Here is a 20,469-nt window from a genome sequence, read left to right as displayed (position 1 = left end):
CTCTTTCATCTCCGCGCGGACTTCCGAGCGGAATTCAGCACGCATCGCTCGCGGAAAAAAACGGCATTTTTGAGCAGATTTTTTAAGCGACCATACCGCTGACACCTTAACCAGTGTGAACATACCCTTAGAAGGTGGGGGTCGGAGCAATCACCAGGGAAAGTCGGGGCCTGGTTCTAGAGTTCAGGGTGATCCCAGCAGTCATACCCCCCCCCCCCCCCCCACAATCAGACACTTATGGTGATACGTTTTTAGTAACCAAATTACCCCTTTAAAGGGGTACTCCGGTGGAAAACTTTATTTATTATTAATTATTTGTTATTTTATTATTAATTTATTTATTTTTTTAACTGGTGTCAGACAGTTAAACAGATTTGTAAATTACTTCTATTAAAAAAAAAAAAAAAAAAAAAAAAAATAATCTTAGTCCTTCCAGTACTTATTAGCGGCTGTATACTACAGAGGAAATTCTTTTATTTTTGGATTTCTTTTCTGTCTGTCCACAGTGCTCTCTGCTGATCCCTCTTTCCATGTCAGGAACTGTCCAGAGTAGGAGAAAATCTCCATAGTAAACATATGCTGCTCTGGACAGTTCTTAAAATGGACAGAGGTGTCGGCAGAGAGCACTGTGGTCAGACAGAAAAGAAATCCAAAAAGAAGAAAATTTCCTCTGTAGTATACAGCAGCTAAAAAATACTGGAAGGATTAAGATTTTTTCCCATACTGTTCCATCCGTTTTTTTTTTTTTTTTTTTGCCATTCGGTTTTCTTTAGAAAAACTGATTGAAAACAGTATGGCAAAAACTCGGTGAACCCAGCCTTAGAGAGTTACAAGTTATTTTCAGCCGTCTGGGCATGTTGGGTGTTTTGTAGTTTCGCAACAACTAGAATCAGTTCCAGCGTGACGTTTAGTCCACAACAGCTGGCCAGGGGTCTCCGGGATCAGGCGTAGAAATAAAATGTCTTTTATATAGAAAAAACAAATTGTGTATAAAGGGGAAAAATTAGGACATCTTAGAAGTGTGTACAAAGGTAGGAGACATTCCTCTACAGCAGTGGTCTCCAACCTGCGGACCTCCAGATGTTGCAAAACTACAACTCCCAGCATGCCCGGACAGCCGTTGGCTGTCCGGGCATGCTGGGAATTGTAGTTTTGCAACATCTGGAGGTCCGCAGGTTGGAGACCACTGCTCTACAGTATCCCAGTGAGATCGTGTAGATGACACCCGCGGCTCCTCTCCTCTTCATCTTGTGCCGTCTCTTCTCAGGTGCGATGGAGCTGTCTGTGGCGCAGTGGCTTCTCGTGGTCTGTCTGGTGGCGTTCCCCCTTCTGTACGAATGGAGCATCTCCTTCAAGTACTTCTGCAAGATGGCGTTTTACAACAGCTGGATCCTGACGCTGGCCATCCTGGCCATTCCTATATGTGCAGTGAGGGGGCGCAATGTGGAGAACATGAAGTAAGTGACGGCAGCGCCCGCACCCGCTCTGTTGTCCGCTTTAAGGTTCCACTACTGAACTTGAACTTCCCGCCTGTGAACTGCGCAGTTATTGGGTCAGTATTTATAGCCGAAACCAGGAGTAGGTCCAAAACACAGGAAAAAAGGTGCAAATCCTTCCATTATATCTTTATCTATATGTCTGTTCCACTTGGGGTTTTGGCGGTGAATACTGTCCTTTTCTTCTGCCCGGTCTCCGCAGGTGGTTGTGGAGAGACCAAGCTGATGTCGGGCAGTAAATTGAGCATAATGCCCTGCAATTTCCATGCACAAACCCCTTTTTTGAGGAACAGGAACTTGCAGGGTGTTGTATGGTTACCTTGGCAACTGTACCGCCTAGGTTCACTGCAGGACTGATGGGAGACCAATGCTGGACTTACACTTTAAAGTGTACCGCATGTCGCCATCTGTGTGTACTTGTGGAGAAGCACTATTTTTGGCCAATATATATAACATGTATATGGAATTTTTAGCAGATTTCTGCTCTGCAGGCTTCATTTATAATTAGCAGTTCTCACAGAGCTGGTGGGTGGAGCATAATGTCTATGGTGTCTGCCATATACTGTACACACAGATGAGGGAAGCATGCACTTCTATGTCTCTGTGCACAGCCTGAACAACAGCTGCCAGAGCATGATCAGTCTAAACTGTGGTTAAAACTTTGCCTCTGTGTGTGTTTGCCTCTGTGTGTGTTTGCCTCTGTGTGTGTTTGCCTCTGTGTGTGTTTGCCTCTGTGTGTGTTTGCCTCTGTGTGTGTTTGCCTCTGTGTGTGTTTGCCTCTGTGTGTTTGCCTCTGTGTGTGTTTGCCTCTGTGTGTGTTTGCCTCTGTGTGTGTTTGCCTCTGTGTGTGTTTGCCTCTGTGTGTGTTTGCCTCTGTGTGTGTTTGCCTCTGTGTGTGTTTGCCTCTGTGTGTGTGTTTGCCTCTGTGTGTGTGTGTTTGCCTCTGTGTGTGTGTGTTTGCCTCTGTGTGTGTGTTTGCCTCTGTGTGTGTGTTTGCCTCTGTGTGTGTGTTTGCCTCTGTGTGTGTGTTTGCCTCTGTGTGTGTGTTTGCCTCTGTGTGTGTGTTTGCCTCTGTGTGTGCTTGCCTCTGTGTGTGCTTGCCTCTGTGTGTGCTTGCCTCTGTGTGTGCTTGCCTGTCTGTGTGTGTCTGTGTGTGTGTGTCTGTGTGTGTCTGTGTCTGTGTCTGTGTCTGTGTCTGTGTGTGTGTCTGTGTGTGTGTGTGTGTGTGTCTGTGTGTCTGTGTCTGTGTCTGTGTGTGTCTGTGTGTGTCTGTGTGTGTGTGTGTGTGTGTGTGTCTGTGTGTGTGTGTGTCTGTGTGTGTGTGTGTCTGTGTGTGTGTGTGTCTGTGTGTGTGTGTGTCTGTGTGTGTGTGTGTCTGTGTCTGTGTCTGTCTGTGTGTGTGTGTCTGTGTGTGTGTGTGTGTGTGTGTGTGTGTGTGTCTCTGTCTGTGTGTCTCTGTCTGTGTGTCTCTGTCTGTGTGTCTCTGTCTGTGTGTCTCTGTCTGTGTGTCTCTGTCTGTGTGTCTCTGTCTGTGTGTCTCTGTCTGTGTGTCTCTGTCTGTGTGTCTCTGTCTGTGTGTCTCTGTCTGTGTGTCTCTGTCTGTGTGTCTCTGTCTGTGTGTCTCTGTCTGTGTGTCTCTGTCTGTCTCTGTCTGTGTCTGTCTGTGTGTGTCTGTCTCTGTCTGTGTGTGTGTCTGTCTCTGTCTGTGTGTGTGTCTGTCTCTGTCTGTGTGTGTGTCTGTCTCTGTCTGTGTGTGTGTCTGTCTCTGTCTGTGTGTGTGTCTGTCTCTGTCTGTGTGTGTGTCTGTCTCTGTCTGTGTGTGTGTCTGTCTCTGTCTGTGTGTGTGTCTGTCTCTGTCTGTGTGTGTGTCTGTCTCTGTCTGTGTGTGTGTCTGTCTCTGTCTGTGTGTGTGTCTGTCTCTGTCTGTGTGTGTGTCTGTCTCTGTCTGTGTGTGTGTCTGTCTCTGTCTGTGTGTCTGTCTGTCTCTGTCTGTGTGTGTGTCTGTCTCTGTCTGTGTGTCTGTCTGTCTCTGTCTGTGTGTCTGTCTGTCTCTGTCTGTGTGTCTGTCTGTCTCTGTCTGTGTGTCTGTCTCTGTCTGTGTGTCTCTCTGTCTGTGTGTGTCTGTCTTTTTTTTTTAATTAATTTTTTCCTCTCTTAGAACAAAGCTGAGCTGATTTTAGCAGCTGGGGGAGGGGAGTTTGATAGAAGAAAGAAGCATTTTTGTCTAAGACATATTACAAAGTTTCTGATATTCATTTGTTCTATTGATCTATGCAAAGTTTGTTTATATCACAATGCCTCATTAAAGGGTTTGACACTAGGGAAAGTGTGATGCCAGCGCCCCCTTTATAGCTGCCCCTTCTCTTGGTGCTCTGTTAATGATTTAGTCTGATTTTTGTATATATATATATATATATATATATATATATATATATATATTTTATAATCGGATCTTCTCACTATTAGTCATTGTTGTTTATTGTGATTATTGTTATCCTCTTTTAGATTTGCTTTCTACAATGACCACAGGAATAATGCTTGTTATAGAACTCACCATTGTATCTTCTTTTATTATTCCATTTATTTATTTACTGAAACTCTTCCTCGTTATCTGATGATTTTTTTTGAAGTCTATTTGTTTTTGTTTTTTACCTTTTTTTTTTTTTTTTCTCTTCTTGTCGATTTTGAGTACTTCCATTCTTCTGCTATCCGGACTCCAACACTGATGCATCTTTCTTTGGTCACAGAGTACTTCGGTTTATGCTCCTGCATATTAAGTATCTGTACGGAATTAAGATCGAGGTCCGCGGCTGGGAAAACTTCAACATCAAGGAGCAATATGTCGTCGTGTCAAATCACCAGAGCTCATTGGATCTGCTGGGTAAGATGGGCGGAAGTCAGGCAAAGTGGCTACAGCACCAGGAGCGGAGAGGTGACAAGGCGGGGTTATTTGTAGAGCATACAGCAGCTGATAAGTACTGGAAGGATTAAGATTTTTTTAATTTTTTTAAATATTTTTAATTTTTTTTTTATTTTTATTTTTTATAGAAGTAATTTACTAATCTGTTTAACCTCCCTGGTGGTATGATTCTGTCTGGAAATTTGTACCAAAAGCGGTACAATTTTTTTTAACTGAATTTCACATCTCCCTCCGCCCATTTCACATCTCCCCCATCACATTCCCCCTCCCTTGTCACATTCTCCCCCCTCCTTGTCACATTCTCCCCCCTCCTTGTCACATTCTCCCCCCTCCTTGTCACATTCCCCCCCTTGTCACATTCTCTCCCTTCATGTTACATTCCCCTCCCCCTGTCACATTCCCCCCCGTCACATTCCCCCCCCCCTTTGTCACATTCCCCCCCCCCCTTTGTCACATTCCCCCCCCCCTTGTCACATCCCCCCCTCCTGTCACATCCCCCCCTCTGTCACATTCCCCCCCCCCTTGTCACCTTGTCCTGCAGCAGGATACACTGGGTTTGCCGGCAGATTTCAAACCTAGTGTATTTGCTGCAGAACAAGCCCTTTCCCCTTCAGCCAATCACAGGCTTTACACCACTGTGGCCTGTGATTGGCTGAAAAGTGAAAGGTCCTAGAAGATGAATAGTGAAGAGAGGACACCCCGGACCGCACGGAGGGGAACGGCATCTGCAGGGACCGGGACTAGGTGAGCAAAAGGTTTTTTTATTTTACTACTTCTTCCTTTTACACTTAGCTCAGTGTTCTAACAGGGGGCCTCCAGCTGTTGTGAAACTACTACTCCCAGCATGCCCGGACAGCCTTTGGCTGTTCGGGCATGCTGAGAGTTGTAGTTTTGCAACAGCTGGAGGCCCCCTGGTAGGGAAACACTGACTTTTAGTATTTTTCTTTACCTGCTCTGGCCGGCCCCCGCAACGAGAGCCGACCAGAGCAGATAATCGCATGTTTTCCCGGGGGCCGCATCGCTATATCGCATTGCTTTTGCGATATATCGTGCAGCCCGGCCGGGAACTCTGCAATTCTACCCCGAGTCACGCTCGGGATTACCGCTCAGGAGGTTAAAGGGGTACTCCGGTGGAAAACATTTTTTATTTTATTTTTTGTTTAATTTTTTTTAAATGAACTGGTGCTAGAAAGATTTACTTCTATTTAAAAAAAATCTTAATCCTTCCAGTACTTATTTGCTGCTGTATACTATTGAGAAAATTTGTTTTTTAATTTCTGTCTGACCACAGTGCTCTCTGCTGACACCTCTGTCCGTGTCAGGAACTGTCCGGAGCAGGATAGATTTTCTATGGGGATTTTCTCCTACTCTGGACAGTTCCTGGCATGGACAGAGGTGTCAGCAGAGAGCAGTGTGGTAAGACAGAAAATAAATTTAAAAAGAATTTCCTCTGTAGTATACAGCAGCAAATAGTAGTAATACAGCTGCTAATAAGTATTGGAAGGATTACATTTTTTTTATAGAAGTAATTTACAAATCTGTTCACATTTCTGGTCCAAGTTCACTTAAAAAGACCTAAAAAAGAAATAAAAAAAAAAATTTTTCTCCACCGGAGTACCCCTTTTGAGGTTGATTCTTGGGTATCATGATTTTCTTGAGCCACCATAGTAACGGGTCTCCTGATCGGTGCTGTTTGTCCAAAACACATGGCCAGATGCGAGGGATTTAGGTTGAACTACGTGTAATGCGGTCAGGAAAAAGCGGGTTGAGGGTAACCTTGTCTCTGCATAACAGAGACTAAAGATTACGCTCATCACTGTGGATCAGTGTTTCCCAACCAGGGTGCCTCCAGCTGTTGTGAAACTACAACTCCCAGCATGCCCGGACAGCCTTCAGCTGTCCGGGCATGCTGGGAGTTGTAGTTTTGCAACAGCTGGAGGCACCCTGGTTGGGAAACACTGTTATGTATGATAGTAAATAGAGATGAGCAGACTTACAGTAAATTCGATTCGTCACAAACTTCTCGGCTCGGCAGTTGATGGCTTTTCCTGCATAAATTAGTTCAGCTTTCCGGTGCTCCGGTGGGCTGGAAAAGGTGGATACAGTCCTATGAGACTCTTTCCTAGGACTGTATCCACCTTTTCCAGCCCACCGGAGCACCTGAAAGCTGAACACATTTATGCAGGATAAGTCATCAACTGCCGAGCCGAGAAGTTCGTGACGAATCAAATTTACTGTAAGTTCGCTCATCTCTAATAGTAAATAATAATAAGAGTCTAAAAATGATCAATTTGCTGTGTCCCGTTTTTCTGCACAGGGATGATGGAGATCCTGCCTGGTCGCTGTGTGCCCATTGCCAAGCGTGAGCTGATGTATGCCGGCACTGCCGGGCTGGCGTGCTGGCTGGCCGGCGTAATCTTCATCAACCGTAAAAAGACTGACGACGCCATCAGCGTGATGACGGAGGCGGCGGAGACCATGCTGAAGGAGGACGTGAGAAGGGAAACCAGTGTGACGGGGGCTTTAATGCCAGAGGCAGGGATATAGGGCAGGGAGCGGAGTTGTGGTTCACACAGATCTCAATAAGCTTCTCCAGATTTTTGCCACAAACTAATATTCTCATCTAATCCGGTGTTTCCCAACCTGAGTGCCTCCAGCTGTTGAAAAATTACAACTCCCAACACAGCTGGAGGCACACTACTTGAGAAACACTGGCCTAAACTATAGGGACATTACACTTATGGGATCTTTTTTTAAAGGTTATCCAGGATAAGAAAAGCAGAGCTTTTTTTTATTTATTTTTATTTCAACAAACAGCGCCACCCCTGTCTTCAGGTAGTATGTGCTATTGCAGCTCAGTTCCAAGTGAAGTGAATGGAGCCCAATTGTAATACCACACACAACCTGAGGACAGGGGTGGAGCTGTGTTTAAAGGGGTTATCCAGGAAAAAAACTTTTTTAAATATATCACCTGGCTCCAGAAAGTTAAACAGATTTGTAAATTACTTTTATTTAAAAAAACATCTTAATCTTTTCAGTACTTATCAGCTGCTGAAGTTGAGTTGTTCTTTTCTAAGTGCTCTCTGATGACACTTTGTCTCGGGAACTGTCCAGAGTAGAAGCAAATCCCCAGAGCAAATCTATTCTACTCTGTGCAGTTCCCCAGACAAGCAGAGATGTCAGCAGAGAGCACTGTTGTCAGACAGAAAAGAACAACTCCACTTCAGCAGCTGATAATTATTAGAAGGATTAAGATTTTTTTAATTGAAGTAATTTACAAATCTGTTTAACTTTCTGGAGCCAGTTGATATATAAAAATAATTTTTTTTCCTGGAATACCCCTTTAAAAGTAACTGGCTCTATTCTACTCCTTCATAACCCCTTATAAAAACAACTTACTGTAAAGGTGTCTGATCGCTGGGGTCCGACCACTGAGAACCAGGGTGCCGACTCTGAGAGCGCGTGAATGGAGACTGTGCCATCTGAAAAACTTTCTGATGAAAGTGTTGGGTCAGCATGTGCTCCGCACTTCATTTTTTTCTATTAAGAGCCACCGGAGGCAGCAGAGTATAGTGCGCGCCTAGAAATCTGTGATCAGTGTCACCTGCACTAACCTGTTGGTACAGACCAGTAGTGCAGGTGACCCTGATGACAATCATACTTACCTGGTCCCATTCTACTGCTATCTTCCTCTGAGCATGGGCGGAGTTTCCTGATGTCTCCGCTAAACATCCCAGCAGAGAAGCAGGAGCGGTGACGTCAGGAAGCTCCACCCATGCTCCAAGTCAGCCCCGGAACGGAAGACACTGAAGAAGATGGCGGATGAACCGGAGCATAAAACGGGATCAGGTAAGTATGGTTGTCATCAGTGTCGCCTGCACTGCCTGTCTGTACCGACAGGTTAGTGCAGGTGACACTGATGACAGATTAACTTTTAAATGGAGCGTTGAGAGAAGTGGCAAAAAAGTGAGTGGTGTTTAGCGGGAGTAGTATGTCTGCCTGAGGCAAGACAGATTTAGTACAATTTAGGTCAGGAAATAAGTGTAGGGTATAGAGGAAGCTGATAGATGTGCTGCTTGGACAGATGTGACATTTATTAAGGAGTCTTAATTCTGTTAAAGACCCGCCACCCCTATACTCTGTGGTAGGACCCGCCACCCCTATACTCTATGGTAGGACCCAGCACCCCTTTTACTCTATGGTTGGACCCAGCACCCCTTTTACTCTATGGTAGGACCCAGCACCCCTTTTACTCTATGGTAGGACCCAGCACCCCTTTTACTCTATGGTAGGACCCGCCACACCTATACTCTGTGGTAGGACCCGCCACACCTATACTCTGTGGTAGGACCCGCCACACCTATACTCTGTGGTAGGACCCGCCACACCTATACTCTGTGGTAGGACCCGCCACACCTATACTCTGTGGTAGGACCCGCCACACCTATACTCTGTGGTAGGACCCGCCACACCTATACTCTGTGGTAGGACCCGCCACACCTATACTCTGTGGTAGGACCCGCCACCCCTATACTCTGTGGTAGGACCCGCCACACCTATACTCGTTACGTTACCAGCCTCGGCTTTACCGAGCACAAGTACTTGGAAGCCACATCATGAATTATTCATACAGAGAAGTGTTATTGTTCCAGCACTTACATCCCCGTTGTGAGTTTTTACTGTTAGAATGTGAGGAAAGCGAAAGGTTAAATCTGACATAGAACATGGAGGAAAGGGTGTGATGTCTGCGGGTGACTCTACACGTTCTCTGAAGCTTCGGTCTCTGTCCTGTCTGCCCCCCTAGGTGCGTGTGTGGGTGTTCCCAGAGGGGACTCGGAATCACAGCGGGTCACTGCTGCCGTTCAAGCGAGGCGCCTTTCATCTAGCTGTGCAAGCGCAGGTAAGGAGATCCCTGTTTATGCAAGTGTGAAGTTGGTCATGGCTGCTATAGAAAGGCTGACCGCAGACTCACCCGCACTAACCTGCTTGTACAGGGCATTAGTCCGGATAATGCTTATTCCAACTTTTTTTTTTCTTTTTTGTTTTTGATCCGTAGCGCCATTTGCGACTTATGGCCCACAATAAAATGTGTAAATGAGTGTCTCGGAGCACTGTTATGGCTACCCATATGGGCCCTGTGTTACACCCCCTTCATAAATATTTATTCCACTTCTACACGCGCATGTACCTCCAGTGCGCATGCGCCACCTTCCAGATATGCACACTGGGCTGTCAGTGCTCGTGATGTCACGGCAAGTATCTGCTTCTAGAACAAAGAATGAATATTTTTAAAGGGAGTGTAGCACAGGACCAATGAGGGCGGGCCTGACAGTGCACCAAGGAGCTATGGAACGGCCCAAGTGCAACAAACATTACATCATTTTTTTTAATTGTAGCCCATAACTCGGGATCGGCATTACGTATCAAAAAAGGTAAAAAGTTGTCCTCCAGCAAGCTTGGGGTTGTAGTTTTGCCAAATCTGGAGGGCCACAGTTTGAATACCACTGGTCTAATATCCTAAACATAGCTCAGGTGGGCTTGGTGCCCTTTGTGAGCTTCCCTGGCCCCTCCTCATAGGTCTATTGGTCTCCCGATTGGTTACTAGTACTGTCAATCATAGCTAAGTGGATTTGGTGAAGCTTTGTGCACCTAACAAGAAGAGCCCGCCTGGGGAAAGGGACCTACGACTGGTATTTCTAGCAGCCAAATGGCAACATGCCTTTAAATCTATACATGATGCTTTCCAATGTTCTTCCCACTTGGAATCGGCTTTTAAAACAGTACTTAGATGGTATTTCATGCCTGACAATCTTTCCCGTATATACAAGAGTACTTTGAACTTATGTTGGCACGGCTGTGGCGCACATGGCACACTACTCCATATACTATGGGATTGCCCGCTGGTTGGCCCCTTCTGGACTTCATGCAAACAACTATTGAGGAACTTAGTGGACACTGATGCGCCTCTTACCCCTCAATCCATGTTACTTTATCTGGGTCTACAACGTCTACCCAGGTACCCTAGAGATTTTTGTTATATAGTTTGTATTCCTGCCAAAACTGCACTTGCCAGCTACTGGAGATCCCCAGATGTACCTACCAGTGAATCATCCAAAAAAGAGAAACAGTCTGATGTTGGCACTGCCACTAGGATACAACATAGATACAACAACTGCTACTCACGGACCCTTTGCTGATACACTGGAGTTCATCCAAAATAGTAGAGCCAAATCATAAAAGAAGATACGGAGGCACTCGAGTCTTCAGCGGTAGCTTTATTCAGGGATAGGTCATACAGCAATGCCTGGCCAAGGCCAGGCATTGGTGTATGACCTATTCCTGTATAAAGCTACCGCTGAAGACTCGAGTGCCTCCGTATCTTCCTTTATGATTTGTACCTACCAGTGACCTCTTAGTTAGCAAGATTAAAGGAGTAGTCCAGTGGTGACCAACTTATCCCCTATCCTAAGGATAGGGGATAAGTTGCAGATCGCGGGGGGTCCGACCGCTTTGGCCCCCTGCGATCTCCTGTACGGAGCCCCGACAGCCTGCGGGAAGGGGGCGTGTCGACCTCCGCACGAAGCGGCGGCCGACACGCCCCCTCAATACAACTCTATGGCAGAGCTGAAGCGCTGCCTTCGGCAATCTCCGGCTCTGCCATTGAGATGTATTGAGGGGGCGTGTCGGCCGCCGCTTCGTGCGGGGGTCGACATCCGCTATCTGGCCGGAGAGCCGGGGCACCGTGCAGAGAGATCGCAGGGGGCCCCAGCGGTCGGACCCCCCGCGATCTCAAACTTATCCCCTATCCTTAAGATAGGGGATACGTTTTTCACCACTGGACTACCCCTTTAACACAACTTGCTCATTTGAAAAAAATCTTAGCCTTAGGATCAGGCAGATATTCGACATTTGCTGCCCGTTGGCAATGTTGGATGGAATCATCCTACTGTATAGATATTTAACCCCTTAAGGACCGGGGGTTTTTCCGTTTTTGCATTTTCGTTTTTTGCTCCTTGCCTTTAAAAAATCATAACTCTTTCAAATTTACACCTAAAAATCCATATGATGGCTTATTTTTTGCACCACCAATTCTACTTTGTAATGACGTCAGTCATTTTGCCCAAAAATCTATGGTGAAGTGGGAAAAAAAATCATTGTGCGACAAAATTGAAAAAAAAACGCTGTTTTGTAACTTTTGGGGGCTTCCGTTTCTACGTAGTACATTTTTCGGTAAAAATGACACCTGATATGTATTCTGTAGGTCCATACGATTAAAATGATACCCTACGTATATAGGTTTGATTTTGTCGGACTTCTGGAAAAAATCATAACTACATGCAGGAAAATTAATACGTTTAAAATTGTCATATTCTGACCCCTATAACTTTTTTATTTTTCCGTGTATGGGGCGGTCTGAGGGCTAATTTTTTGCGCCGTGATCTGAAGTTTTTAACGGTACCATTTTTGCATTGATAGGACTTATTGATCACTTTTTATTCATTTTTAAATGATATAAAAAGTGACCAAAAATGCACTATTTTGGACTTTGGAATTTTTTTGCGCGCACGCCATTGACCGAGCGGTTTAATTAATGATATATTTTTATAATTCGGACATTTCCGCACGCGGTGATACCACATATGTTTATTTTTATTTACACTGTGTTTTTTTTTTTTATTGGAAAAGGGGGTGATTCAAACTTTTAATAGGGGAGGAGTTAAATGATCTTTATTCACTTTTTTTTTCACTTTTTTTTTTGCAGTGTTATAGGTCCCATAGGGACCTATAACACTGCACACACTGATCTTCTATGTTGATCACTGGTTTCTCATAAGAAACCAGTGATCAACGATTCTGCCGCATGACTGCTCATGCCTGGATCTCAGGCACTGAGCAGTCATTCGGCGATCGGACAGCGAGGAGGCAGGAAGGGGCCCTCCCGCTGTCCTGTCAGCTGTTCGGGATGCCGCGATTAGCCGCGGCTATCCCGAACAGCTCGACTGAGCTAGTCGGGAACTTTCACTTTTAGCCGCGCAGCTCAGCTCTGAGCGCGCGGCTAAAGGGTTAATAGCGCGCGGCGCCGCGATCGTCGCTGCGCGCTATTAGAGGCGGGTCCCGGCTTCACTATGACGCCGGGCCGCCATGATATGACGCGGGGTTACTGTGTAACCCCGCGTTATATCAGAAGAGCAGGACCAAGGACGTACCGGTACGTCCTTGGTCCTTAAGGGGTTAAGCTCTTCCTTCTCTCCGTTGAGGCTTTGTTCATCCCTTTCTGTCCTACCACTCGATCACCTAGTGCTATATCCATAGAATATACCCACTCGACTCCTGCTCTTTGTTAGTGGAAATGGCACCATACCACGTTCTCTTGAGATGCATCGGTCTTGCTGTACGGAATTGTATTGTAGCTTTGCCTAGCTTATTCATGTACTTGCACACTCACCACCTGTTTTGTTTGTTCGAATTGTTTGTTTTGTTCCACAGGGTGTGACCCATTGTCTGTTAATCACTCCACTGTCATGTCGCCCTCAGGGCTTTGACCTAATGATGCTTGCACCCTGACTATATTTCCAAAATTTGCAATAAAAATCCTTTTGGGAGAAAATAAATAAAAAATGGTGTTGGCCAAGACATTGCTATTTCAGTCATACCAACTCCCTGACCTCTGTATAAGGCTGTCAACATCTTTATAGGTCAGAAATACTGAAAGATTTTGTTTTGACTTTTACGATGACCCCACTCCCCCTTCCTTCCTTCCCTACCTTCCTCCCTCTTCTTCCCTCTTCTTCCCTACCTTCCTCCCTCTTCTTCCCTCTTCTTCCCTACCTTCCTCCCTCTTCTTCCCTCTTCTTCCCTACCTTCCTCCCTCTTCTTCCCTCTTCTTCCCTACCTTCCTCCCTCTTCTTCCCTACCTTCCTCCCTCTTCTTCCCTACCTTCCTCCCTCTTCTTCCCTACCTTCCTCCCTCTTCTTCCCTACCTTCCTCCCTCTTCTTCCCTACCTTCCTCCCTCTTCTTCCCTACCTTCTTCCCTCTTCTTCCCTCTTCTTCCCTCTTCTTCCCTCTTCTTCCCTCTTCTTCCCTCTTCTTCCCTCCCTCCTTCCCTCCCTCGCTCTTCTTTCTTCCCTCCCTCCCTCGCTCTTCTTTCTTCCCTCCCTCCCTCGCTCTTCTTTCTTCCCTCCCTCCCTCGCTCTTCCTTCTTCCCTCCCTCCCTCGCTCTTCCTTCCTTCCCTTCCTCGCTCTTCCTTCCTTCCCTCCCTCGCTCTTCCTTCCTTCCTTCCCTCCCTCCCTCCCTCCCTCGCCCTTCCTTCCTTCCCTCCCTCCCTCCCTCGCCCTTCCTTCCTTCCTTCCCTCCCTCGCCCTTCCTTCCTTCCTTCCCTCCCTCGCTCTTCCTTCCTTCCTTCCCTCCCTCGCTCTTCCTTCCTTCCTTCCCTCCCTCGCTCTTCCTTCCTTCCTTCCCTCCCTCGCTCTTCCTTCCTTCCCTCCCTCCCTCGCTCTTCCTTCCTTCCTTCCTTCCCTCCCTCGCTCTTCCTTCCCTCCCTCGCTCTTCCTTCCTTCCTTCCTTCCTTCCCTCCCTCCCTCCCTCGCTCTTCCTTCCTTCCTTCCTTCCTTCCTTCCTTCCTTCCCTCCCTCGCTCTTCCTTCCTTCCCTCCCTCCCTCCCTCGCCCTTCCTTCCTTCCTTCCTTCCCTCCCTCGCTCTTCCTTCCTTCCTTCCTTCCCTCCCTCCCTCCCTCGCTCTTCCTTCCTTCCTTCCTTCCCTCCCTCCCTCCCTCGCTCTTCCTTCCTTCCTTCCTTCCTTCCTTCCCTCCCTCCCTCCCTCGCTCTTCCTTCCTTCCTTCCTTCCCTCCCTCCCTCGCTCTTCCTTCCTTCCTTCCCTCCCTCCCTCCCTCGCTCTTCCTTCCTTCCTTCCTTCCTTCCCTCCCTCCCTCGCTCTTCCTTCCTTCCTTCCTTCCTTCCCTCCCTCCCTCCCTCGCTCTTCCTTCCTTCCTTCCTTCCCTCCCTCGCTCTTCCTTCTTCCCTTCCTCGCTCTTCCTTCTTCCCTCCCTCACCCTTCCTTCCTTCCCTCCCTCCCTCGCCCTTCCTTCCTTCCTTCCCTCCCTCCCTCGCCCTTCCTTCCTTCCCTCCCTCCCTCCCTCGCCCTTCCTTCCCTCGCCCTTCCTTCCTTCCTTCCCTCCCTCGCTCTTCCTTCCTTCCTTCCTTCCCTCCCTCGCTCTTCCTTCCTTCCCTCCCTCCCTCCCTCCCTCGCCCTTCCTTCCTTCCTTCCTTCCTTCCTTCCCTCCCTCGCTCTTCCTTCCTTCCTTCCTTCCCTCCCTCGCTCTTCCTTCCTTCCTTCCTTCCTTCCCTCCCTCCCTCGCTCTTCCTTCCTTCCTTCCTTCCTTCCCTCCCTCGCTCTTCCTTCCTTCCTTCCTTCCCTCCCTCGCTCTTCCTTCCTTCCTTCCTTCCTTCCCTCCCTCGCTCTTCCTTCCTTCCTTCCTTCCCTCCCTCGCTCTTCCTTCCTTCCTTCCTTCCTTCCTTCCCTCCCTCCCTCGCTCTTCCTTCCTTCCTTCCTTCCTTCCTTCCCTGCCTCCCTCCCTCGCTCTTCCTTCCTTCCTTCCCTCCCTCGCTCTTCCTTCCTTCCTTCCTTCCTTCCCTCCCTCCCTCGCTCTTCCTTCCTTCCTTCCTTCCTTCCCTCCCTCCCTCGCTCTTCCTTCCTTCCTTCCTTCCCTCCCTCCCTCGCTCTTCCTTCCTTCCTTCCCTCCCTCCCTCGCTCTTCCTTCCTTCCTTCCTTCCTTCCTTCCTTCCCTCCCTCCCTCCCTCCCTCGCTCTTCCTTCCTTCCTTCCTTCCCTCCCTCCCTCCCTCGCTCTTCCTTCCTTCCTTCCTTCCCTCCCTCCCTCGCTCTTCCTTCCTTCCTTCCTTCCCTCCCTCCCTCGCTCTTCCTTCCTTCCTTCCTTCCCTCCCTCCCTCGCTCTTCCTTCCTTCCTTCCTTCCCTCCCTCGCTCTTCCTTCCTTCCTTCCTTCCTTCCCTCCCTCCCTCGCTCTTCCTTCCTTCCCTCCCTTCCTCGCTCTTCCTTCCTTCCTTCCCTCCCTCGCTCTTCCTTCCTTCCCTCCCTCGCTCTTCCTTCCTTCCTTCCTTCCCTCCCTCGCTCTTCCTTCCTTCCTTCCCTCCCTCTTCCCCACCATACTTGCTGTTTATGAAATGTCTGGACATCTGTATAAAACTTTTACATTATGGATTACTGCTGGAGCTGGAGATAACCCAATCCACCACAGTCACATGGAGCCTCTCCACCAAAAACTATAGAGGTCACCCGGTCTACTGCTCCATTAGATCTGTCTCCTACCCGGCAATCATGGGATTTGTCCTGACCTCCGGCACAGACTCCGCATCACGCTCTATTTTTACCTCTCTTTCTGTGGTTTCTTAGGTCCCAGTAATTCCAGTCATCATGTCTTCCTATAAGGATTTCTACAGCAAGAAAGAAAAAAAGTTTACTACAGGTGAGAGAACCAGACTCTGTAGCAGTATTCTGTACCCCATAAACGCCTGCGCTGGAGGGTTGTATTATAGGCTCTGTAAGCAATCTGTACTTTAACCCTTCTTGGTCATGAGAAGATTTATTATAGGCTGAAAGGAAGGAGGAGGCAAAGAGTGTGGAGGCAGAGAGGCAGAGAGAGGGCATGGCAGCACTGGAGGGCAGAAGAATGAGCAGCCTATCACTGCCTCCAGGAGACTAGGAAAGCTGGGTGGCATGCAGTATGTGTGCACCCTAGCTTTCTCAGTCTCCTGAAGAGCTCCAGTATGGCTGCTTTACCAGATAGATATTGTGTTCAGAAAACTGGGAAACCTGGGTGGCAGGCAGACCACAGTACATGGCCCTCAGTGCTCCCCAGCATAGCGAGAGAGAGAAAGATAGATATAAAGAGCTAGATAGATATAAATGAAGAGCTAAAGATATATAGATAGACATAGATGTGTGTGTGTGTGTGTGTATTTATGTGTGTATATATATATATATATATATATATATATATATATATATATATATATATACATACATACACACCTACACACCTACACATACACATACACACACACACTAGCTGAGTACCTGGTGTTGCCTGGTTTTTCCTTCTAATCCTAGTGGGGGATAGAAAATCAATAAAGGAGGAAGCTTTTGACTTCATATCCCATCCTCGTATATTGTTGTCATGTCCCGTCCCCATGTCTCGTCTGATTTGGGATGAAGATATTGCAAGCTGAAAATAGAAGGGGACGTGGCTTTGTGGGACTGATTTTCAAGTCAGACAGATGCACAAAAAGGGTAGATAATAAAAGAGGTGGGGCTTAAACAGTGGGAGCTTGTTTTTGTGAGATGGGTTGTGGCTTGCAAGCCAGACTGACACATTCACCAGGAGATGCGGAGCTTGTGGAGTAAAGTACTGGAAGTCCCATATACTTGCATAGGATTTGAAACAAAAACCCATTTTTTTTTTTTAATATATAAGGGTGTAGGTAAGGGTTAATTTAACTATCATATCTTTTTATTGGACATATAAGTAACATGTGACCAGGTATTATTGAAATATCTCCAGCATTCACAAAGTAATCACCTATACAGTGATTCCATTAGGGCACACGCTAGTATGCCATTGTTACATTATAAATTATTCACTTTCTGTATTATATGTATTTACAGTTTTGGTTTGAGTGTTTCCTTAAAATGTATCTTGGTTTTAACTGATATATAGTGGGTTCCCCTGTAATAACCAGCGTCCCAGTAGTGAATAGTATTAATCTGCTTGTCATATGAGGAGCAGATGAAGGTGTATGATGGCAGCCGTCCAGTAGTCTGCACGCAATGTAGGAGCTGGTGGTTACTGTTCAGCAGTAAATAATACAGAGACCATTTAGTGTCCTGTAGTCAGAGCTGCGATCCCCCCCCGGGTAACATAACATCGGTGTCTAGTCAGGGCAGAGATGGAGCTCAGCTCTGGTTTCTAGTGTTTCACAAGACTGAACGTTCGTCCTGAAACTATGTTTAGAAGCATTTCTGTAAAAACGTTCTGCTGAGCTCACCGCTAAAATAAGATTTCTGCTGAAATCCAGCCATCATGTCACTCCATCACCCCAATGATGCCCAGGAGCGTCTCCCCCACTGGAACGCTAACCTTAGTCATGGTGCATGGTATAAACACTCACCAGTGACCTCTTGTGACTTGTCTCATGGTGAAGCTGTCAGGTCTCCTGTCTATACACTATAGCAGTGGTCTTCAACCTGCGGACCTCCAGATGTTGCAAATCTACAACTCCCAGCATGCCCGGACAGCCGTCGGCTGTCCGGGCATGCTGGGAGTTGTAGTTGTGCAACATCTGGTGGTCCGCAGGTTGAAGACCACTGCACTATTGGGGGGGAGGGAGGGGGGGGGGCATTGCTGTTTCTACTGTTTCTTTGTGATTCAGTTTGTGTGTAAAGCTCTTTACTTCCAGCTAGAGATGAGCGAATTTACAGTAAATTCAATTCGTCAAGAACTTCTCGGCTCGGCAGTTGATGACTTTTCCTGCATAAATTAGTTCAGCTTTCAGGTGCTCCCGTGGGCTGGAAAAGGTGGATACAGTCCTAGGAGACTCTTTCCTAGGAATGTATCCACCTTTTCCAGCCCACCGGAGCACCTGAAGGCTGAACTAATTTACGCAGGATAAGACACCAACTGCCGAGCCGAGAAGTTTGTGATGAATCAAATTTACTGTAAGTTCGCTCATCTCTACTTCCAGCCTCTCAGTCCTCTTAACAATCGCCTTCCTATTGAGAAAGCTTGTGATATCATCTTACCCCATCCACACGCAGAGTGAGCCTGTGAGTCCTACTTCACCCTCCTCACATAGACATGGAAAGAGCCTGTGAGTCCTTCACGCTCCATCATATAGACATAGAGAAAACATGGGAGTCCTGCCCTCTACTCAAAACATAAAGACCTGGGCGTCATGGGCCCCACGCCCCCCCAAATAGAGCCTGTGACTCCTGCTCCCCCCGCCCTCATAGTGAAAGACAGCTCTCTGAGTACACACCCTTTTATTGAAAAGCTGTTGGTTGTTGTGTGTGGGTGAGAGAAGCAGGACTCACAGGCTTTCTGTGTAGGTGAAGCAGGACTCGCATGCTTTCTCTATGTGTAGGCAGGGGTGAAGCAGGACTCACAGGCTTTCTCTGTATAGGCAGGGGTGAAGCAGTACTCGCAGGCTTTCTCTGTATAGGCAGGGGTGAAGCAGGACTCGCAGGCTTTCTCTGTATAGGCAGGGGTGAAGCAGGACTCACAGGCTTTCTCTGTATAGGCAGGGGTGAAGCAGTACTCGCAGGCTTTCTCTGTATAGGCAGGGGTGAAGCAGGACTCGCAGGCTTTCTCTGTGTAGGTGAAGCAGGACTCGCAGGCTTTCTCTGTAGGTGAAGCAGGACTCACAGGCTTTCTCTGTGTAGGTGAAGCAGGACTCACAGGCTTTCTCTGTGTAGGCAGGGTGAAGCAGGACTCGCATGCTTTCTCTGTGTATAGGCGGGGGTGAAGCAGGACTCACAGGCTTTCTCTGTATAGGCAGGGGTGAAGCAGGACTCACAGGCTTACTGTGTAGGCAGGGGTGAAGCAGGACTCACAGGCTTTCTCTGTATAGGCAGGGGTGAAGCAGGACTCACAGGCTTACTGTGTAGGCAGGGGTGAAGCAGGACTCACAGGCTTTCTCAATGTGTAGGCCGGGGTGAAGCAGGACTCACAGGCTTTATGTGTAGGCAGTGGTGAAGCAGGACTCACAGACTTTCTCTGTGTAGGCGGGGGTAATGCAGAACTCACAGGCTTTCTGTGTAGGCAGGGGTGAAGCAGGACACAGGCTTTCGCTGTGTAGGTGGGGGTAAAGCTGAACTCTCAGGCTTTTTATATGTTTAGGCAGTGGTGAAGCAGGACTCTCAGGCTTTCTCTGTGTAAGCAGGGGTGAAGCAGGACTCACAGGCTTTCTCTGTGTAGGTGAAGCAGGACTTGCAGGCTTTCTCTGTGTAGATGGGGGTGAAGCAGGGCTCTCAGGCTTTCTCTGTGTAGATGGGTGTGAAGCGGGACTCTCAGGCTTTCTCTGTGTAAGCAGGGGTGAAGCAGGACTCACAGGCTTTCGCTTTGTAGGTGAAGCAGGATTAGCAGGCTTTCTCTGTGTAAGCAGGGGTGAAGCAGTACTCACAGGCTCTCTCTGTGTAGGTGAAGCAGGACTCGCAGGCTTTCTCTATGTGTAGGCAGTGGTGAAGCAGGACTCACAGGCTTTCTCTATGTATAGGCAGGGGTGAAGTAGGACTCGCAGGCTTTCTCTGTGTAGGCAGTGGTGAAGCAGGACTCACAGGCTTTCTCTGTGTAGGCAGTGGTGAAGCAGGACTCACAGGCTTTCTCTATGTGTAGGTGGGGGTCAAGCAGGACTCACAGGCTTTTCCTATGTGTAGGTGGGGGTGAAGCAGGACTCAGGCTTTCTCTGTGTAAGCAGGGGTGAAGCAGTACTCACAGGCTTTCTCTATGTGGGTAGGGGTAAAGACTCACAGGCTTTATGTATAAGCAGGGGTGAAGCAGGACTCGCAGGCCTTCTCTATGTGTAGGCGGGGGTGAAGCAGGACTCACAGGCTTTCTCTGTGTGGGTGGGGAAGCAGGACTCACAGGCTTTCTTTATGTGGGTAGGAGTAACAACTCACAGGCTTTCTCTATGTGGGTAGGGGTAAGGACTCACAGGCTTCCTGTATGGGTTCTGGCAGCAGTTTACTTCAGCACAATAATACTTTTCTAGAAGCAGTAATAGACGTATGATCTGCTGCTTTGTCCTGTTTAGTTTTGGGTTTCTGCCCCTATAAGATTCTAATATTTCCCTTTTGTCTCTTTCAGGAAAGTGTACAGTTCAGATCCTCCCAGGAGTGCCCACTAAGGGGCTGTGTGCCGATGACGTCCCGGACCTCGCTGATAAAGTCCGAGGGTTGATGCTCGACGCATTCACTCAGATCTCTAATGAACGCCCAGGAAAAGAACCTGGGGGTGGACATTGATCCTCTTCCACCGCCCTTTA

General features: G+C 47.7%; 1 protein-coding gene across 5 annotated transcripts in view; it reads left to right on the top strand.

Annotated features, from left to right (window-relative positions):
• The window catches only part of AGPAT1 (1-acylglycerol-3-phosphate O-acyltransferase 1), a 49,903-nt gene extending 29,440 nt beyond the window's left edge, over positions 1-20,463 (top strand). For all 5 annotated transcript variants that reach the window (XM_056539358.1, XM_056539357.1, XM_056539354.1 and 2 more), the window contains 6 exons: positions 1,268-1,457; positions 4,244-4,377; positions 6,734-6,909; positions 9,221-9,316; positions 15,824-15,896; positions 20,292-20,463. In XM_056539358.1, the coding sequence (XP_056395333.1) occupies positions 1,268-1,457; positions 4,244-4,377; positions 6,734-6,909; positions 9,221-9,316; positions 15,824-15,896; positions 20,292-20,449 (827 nt within the window). In that variant the 3' untranslated portion in view covers positions 20,450-20,463. The remainder of the gene's footprint in view (positions 1-1,267; positions 1,458-4,243; positions 4,378-6,733; positions 6,910-9,220; positions 9,317-15,823; positions 15,897-20,291) is intronic.
• Positions 20,464-20,469: the final 6 nt, after the last annotated feature.

The sequence above is a fragment of the Hyla sarda genome, chromosome 9 (assembly GCF_029499605.1).
Source record: "Hyla sarda isolate aHylSar1 chromosome 9, aHylSar1.hap1, whole genome shotgun sequence".
Lineage (NCBI taxonomy): Eukaryota > Metazoa > Chordata > Amphibia > Anura > Hylidae > Hyla > Hyla sarda.
This window is presented reverse-complemented; position numbering and strand designations above follow the sequence as displayed.